Genomic DNA, 6,000 nt, shown 5'->3' with positions numbered 1-6,000 from the left:
GCAGCACATATCTCTGATAAATTGCAAAATTAATTCCAACCTTGTATAAACACCCCTTTGCAAAGTGACTCTGCTTTTCCTCCAATCGACAGGTATGGTCTATGTCTCCATCTGTTAAATGGTGGCTCAGCCATTGCTTTGGCCAATAAAACATTAAGAAACTTAATTCAAGCAGAGGCTTGAAAAGCACTTGTTAATTGAGACCTGTCCTTTCTTGTTGCTTTTGGAACCATGAGATCACCATGAAAAAGCTTGAGTTAGTCTATTTGGTGACATGTGGCCCAGTTATCCCTTTGCTTCATCCAATAGCCAGCACCCCAGAGAGACAGAAAGCATCCTCAAGCAGGTAAGGCATCCTGTATCAACTACCTCCCTGCCAACCCATCAGCTAGCTAAGGTTGTAAGAGTGAAGACGAACACAACCACCCAGCTTAATTCAGATGTACTTGCTGACACAATGAATTGTGAACTTAAAAATTACAAGCTACTAAATTTGAGGATTATTTGTTATGCAGCAAAAGCTAACTAATACAAAAATAGGTACCAGGAGTGGAGTGCTGCCATAACAAAAACCTAAACCTTGTAGCATTGATTATGTGATTATGGAACTGGGTGGCCACTGGAAAATTCATTAGCAAAGGCTAGAGACACAACTAATTGTTAGCCAACCCATTGACCTAGAGCTACTAATTCCTACATACAAGTTAAAGGGATAGAGATGCATGATCATTTTTAAAGCTCTCTTATAGTCAAAGAAGATAGCTACAGCCTTTAATGAGAGCAGCTAGACCAAAGAAGTGGTGAGGTTGCGCTAGACCTAAGTCAGTTCTAGAACTTCCTAAGAGGAGATATCGTCTTGGTATTATAAAAGAAGAGTTTGGGAGTGAAACAAACAAACAAACAAACCTTGTACTTGATCATCAATTTTCTACTTAGCAGCTGTGGAGCCAGTTGTGGAACCCCATCTCAGAGGCATGGAAGATGATACTTAGTTTGTTGGATTATTGCCAAGATCAAACAAGATGATGTATGGACTCCTCGTTAAATTGCTAAGAACTGTCCCTTAAAAATATGTATAGCACTTCATCCTAAGGCTGGAGTCCTCCTGGCATAACCTCAGGTGAGTGGCACCTGAAACCACCAGGGGGCGATATGAGGTTGGACTTCCAGGAGATCTATTAGATCCTGGAACCAAAGAACCCCAGAAGAGCCAATCAGGAAGGCTTCCTTGTGAAAGTGACATTAGTATGAAATGTAAATAATGAGTCAAGTTTAGCTAAGTGGCACATATTTTGGGTAGGGGGACAGTTTACACAAAATATCTGGAGGTGAGAGAGCACAGGTAACTGTCTCTAAAATATGCAGGTTCCTCCATGAGTCTATCAGGCTGAAGAGGTGGAAGGGGAACCCTATCTGGGAAGGCCCTGGCTTCTCTTAAATGCAGGCAGACATGAGAGGGGGCATGAATCCTTCTTGAAACGCAATTTTCTGCTTGTTTACAAATGATTAACTACTGCAATCAATTGTGTAAAAGTTCAGGTCATGCATCCTTTGGGACAACAGTGAGATGGTGCCTCGTGCTGGGGCTAATGATAACTAGAATGTACACAGGATGGTCTGACAGCAGACCTTGTGTTCTGGGCTCTGGTGCAACTCCTGTTTAGGGACACCTGCCCTATGTGCCTTCCCAGCCATCCCCTTCCCAGCACAGCCCAGCGCTCTGGCAGACATGACCAGGTGGGGAGCAGGCTGGCACTCAAGAGTAGTATGGCCAACCTGGGTCAGGAAATAAGAGCTTAATGTTTTATATATTCAAACCTCAGAACCATCTTATGAAGTTGATGTTAATGAACTCTTATCCCTATTTTACAGATGATAAAACAGAGTCTTAGAGAAATTAGATAGCCTGTTTAAGGAAATCAAACCCGGGATGTGTTCTTTTCCCAGCCAATGCTCCAGTTACCTGCTGCTGTCCCCCTGAGTCCTCACACTGACAACCACCTGCCATGTCTGCACAACCCTTTATGGACTGCAGATGAGTCATAAATGCCAGGTGAGTACAGTTTGAACTTTAATTTGCTGATTCTGAGGCATCAGTGATGGTGTTCAGGGAGCTTTGTTTGAGAGCCTTGGCTATAGGTGCACTGCCTTTGAATTTGCCTCTTTCACACCTCACTCCTGCGCCCCTCATATAGGCAGGTAGCTACCATCTCTGGATTGGGAATCAGGGCTGACATGCTGTGTCCACACTGGAATTGAACATGGGAAGATAGCCATCCCACATCTGGTCACAGGCAATCTGGGAGTTACTCAAGAGATCCTGAGGTGAACATTTGCTTGGACTATTCCATTTCAGGAGCGCCTTAGTGTGACATATTTTTTAAATCCAGTTTAATGGTGAGGACTCAGAAATGACAAAGTAATTGGTGAACTATTCTGAATAATGAAAAGATCAAGGAAAAGCACTCTTCCAGGCTCAAATAAAACAAGCTAGACTTCCCACACTTGAGTGGCACCTGTCTTTGCTGTGTTCAACCCAGAGGTCAGACAACAGATCTCCTCCGACCTTTAAGGTGAGAGAGGTGACAGGTGAAGGACAAAGGCATTTACTGAGGTCTTTTTGGGTTCTACTACCACTTGTGGCTCTTAGGGTGACTGGCAAATATTGGGGACAGATATTAAATTCATCTAAGATCTATACTAATAAAAGGTCTGTGGCCGTGACGCCATAACACCGTCACGACCAAATGAGCAGCGGCTCTTGCGGCGGGCAGGGCAGGAGCTACTAGCGGCAGAGAGCTATGAGCAGCGGAGGGCGAGACAGCGAGCTATTAGCAGTGGAGAGCTACAAGCGGTGGAGGGCTGGGCACAAGCTATGAGAGGTGATGTGTGGGGCGGCCAGCTGAGGCAAGCAGAAGCAAGCTACTCGCGCATGATTTTGTGCATGCTGAGCCTCTAGTCCTAAATAAAGTTCTGTGTAAATTATATAACAACAACACATATTTGGTTAATTATTACCTTACACCTATCATTTTATAATGCCTATTTGTGAAACATTTTCACGTTTAGTATCTTATCTGACTCTCCCAACTCTGAGTGACAGGTAGGCATGGCCCTCTCGATTTTACATATGAGGAAACAGAATCAGAGACAGTCACTTACAGAGAGAGCACATAGTGCGTGCTAGACACTGTTCAAAGTGACTTAAATATTGAGATTTATCTAACCTTCATGACAACCCTATGAGGTGGGTACTGTTTTATAGATGATGAAACTCTGGTCCAGATGGGTTAATAATATGCCTCAGGTCACAGAGCTGGTGAAACATACAAAGATCATTTGAACCCAGGTAGATGGACTATAGAGTTCTACAGCCTCTTGCCAACTTGCTCAAAATCACATAGCTAGAAAGAGGCAAAAGTGGAATTCAAAACTTGGCGCAAACCCTGCATTCCACCTACTAATATAGGCATGTTCTATGCATGTTAGATATGTTAACTTATTTAGTCCTCATCATTTTTCAAGTGAGGAGATTAAGGCATAGAGGTAAAGTAACTTGCTCAAGGTTGCACAGCTAGTAGGCTAAGAAAGGATTTGATGGATAAAAAGCTGTAGTACATATAAAATGGAATTACTCTCCATAAAAAAGAACAAAATCTTACCATTTGTAACAGCCTGGATGAACCTAGCTAGAAGGTGTTATACTAACTGAAATAAGTCAGTCCGAGAAGGACAAAGACCATATTATTTCACTTATGTGTGGAATCCAAAGAATAATGTAAACAAACAAAATAGAAACAGACTAATAGATACAGAGAACAGACTAATGATTGACAGAGGGGAGGGATGTCGGGAGACTGGCTGAAAAAGGTGAAGGGATTGAGAAGTACAGATTGGATATTACCAAATCGTCCTGGGGATGTAAAGTACAGCATGGGAAATATAGTTAATAATATTGTAGTAACTATGTATGGTACCAGGTGGGTACTGGAAATATTAGGGGAACACTTTGTAAAATATATGATTATCTAACCACCATGCTGTACACCTGAAACTAATACAAAATTATATTGAAAGTAAACTATAATTGAAAAAAATGTCTAAAAAAAGTATCTGAACCCAGGCAATCTGGACTTAGAGCCCACAGTCCTTATTGCCTGCCTTCTGGACAGCTTACCTAAAAGTCCGTTAGAGAGAAATAAAAACCAAGCTGCTGCAGAATGTATCACTGTCATTGCTTTCCAGAGTTATGTGTAAATTTTCTGTTGTGCAAAGTCTAATGGGTTTCCTGTGACTGGTTCTGTTTACCTTGCTGAACTGTTTGCTCTGTGGGGCCAGAGCTGACGGTGGCACTCCCTGTGCAGGCTTTCCATGGATCTAGGCGCCACAGCTGGACCCCTGTCCCAGAAAGAAAATGAAGACATCCTGGGCGTGGGCTTGGAGGGCTCCGGCAGTGCTCTTTCTTCTCTGGGCTGCTCTGGGTTGTCTTAGTTTGCCTGGCTCCAGGTAAGTGACAGTTGCAGATGATTCCCTGATCACTAATATGACAGGGAAAATAGAGCCACATAATGCTGACCGTCTCTTTGTCGCATACGTATTGAATGAGGCACATCTCTTGACACAATTTGCATGCAGCTGATAAAGTAATATCAGCAACTGTCTTCAAATTATTGTGGAAGCAAGCGGCTGACTTCAACAAAAGTTCCCATAAGGAACTGACATGTTTAAGTGTGTTTTGTCATGCTGAGAAGAATAGGATACTTGTTCTGTATACTGAACAAAGCCTTGGTGTGATTTGGTATGCAAAAGAAGGTTTGTTATGTATGAAAAAAAATGAGCCAATTCCTATCAGTGATTTTATAATGTGAGAGTGACCTACTCTACCTGCTCATCAACTCAAATTAGGGGGTTTTCAGTCTCTCTCTCTCTCTCTCTCTCTCTCTCTCTCTCTCGCACACACACACACATTCCAGATGTTCCCAGCAGTTAAATGCTAAATGATTTACTTCATCATTTTTGTGTTGGTTAGTGAGATGTACAATAGGCTAAAGAAAATATCTGAGCCAAAGCTCAAATTCAATCTGTCAAAGCTCAAATTTGGGCTCCAGTGAATAAAAATGCTAGTGACTTGGCAATTCGGGGTCCTCCTGGCACATGAGAAGCCCCTACCATGAGCTGTTGAAGTGCTCAGGCAACCCAGGCCCCCTTGTGAGCAATCCTATAGGAAGAAGAGCTGTTAATGCCATTTATTCATTCCATAAAATTGTGATTATCAAGAATCTCAACTTGGCCCTAAGAAGAATCAAGCTGCCAAGGCCTTCCTTGTGTGTGCTCTGTGTACACAGAGAAGCATCAAGGATTCAAGGAAATGTGTCTAGAATGAAGGGTTTGAAGGAATCATACCACCCCTACCCACAGCACTGACCCAGTGCAAGACCCCTGTCAGCTCTAAGAACACAGAGATGAATGGGCTTATAGTTGTGAATATGCAAAACACAGAGTCTATTCTCTTTTTTAAAATAAGTATTTTATATATTTTAAAAAATATTTTCATTGAGTTTTTAGAGCAAGGGAGAGAGAGAGAGAGAGATAAAAACATCAATGATGAGAGAGAACCATTGATCAGCTGCCTCCTGCACACCCCGCACTGGGGATCGAGCTCACAACTAAAAGCTCGTGTTCTCATGGAGAAAGTCCACATCTCAGCACACACTCTGTGTCCTGTTGCAAGTGATGGTGCTGGGGCAGGTGGGAAACAAGAGAGGGAGTGATCAGCTCTACTAGGCACAAGGTCTGAAAAGACTTCTAGAAGGATAGGTTTACCTACGCATAGGTGTTTGCTGAATGGCCAATGTGGGTAAGGGTATTCTAGGCTAGGGAAGCAGCACAGACAAAGGTGTGGAAATGAGAGAGAACCTGGTGTGTTCCTGTAGCTGCAACTCTACTTCTATATTCTTGAGCACAGACCAAGGTGGACAGTGACCAGAAATGAGATCAGGT

The 6,000-nt window shown here is 42.8% G+C and overlaps 1 protein-coding gene across 1 annotated transcript in view; it reads left to right on the top strand.

Annotated features, from left to right (window-relative positions):
• Nucleotides 1-4,383: 4,383 nt before the first annotated feature.
• Nucleotides 4,384-6,000, top strand: part of C8B (complement C8 beta chain) — a 39,113-nt gene continuing 37,496 nt past the window's right edge. The window contains exon 1 of the mRNA XM_070403348.1: nt 4,384-4,506. Within this exon, the coding sequence (XP_070259449.1) occupies nt 4,415-4,506 (92 nt within the window). The 5' untranslated portion in view covers nt 4,384-4,414. The remainder of the gene's footprint in view (nt 4,507-6,000) is intronic.

This window comes from Myotis yumanensis, unplaced genomic scaffold, assembly GCF_028538775.1.
Source record: "Myotis yumanensis isolate MYYU_CA2020_CCGP unplaced genomic scaffold, mMyoYum1.0.hap1 SCAF_2, whole genome shotgun sequence".
Classification (NCBI taxonomy): Eukaryota; Metazoa; Chordata; class Mammalia; order Chiroptera; family Vespertilionidae; genus Myotis; species Myotis yumanensis.
The sequence above is the reverse complement of the archived record's forward strand: the minus strand, read 5'-3'. Positions and strand labels throughout refer to the sequence as shown.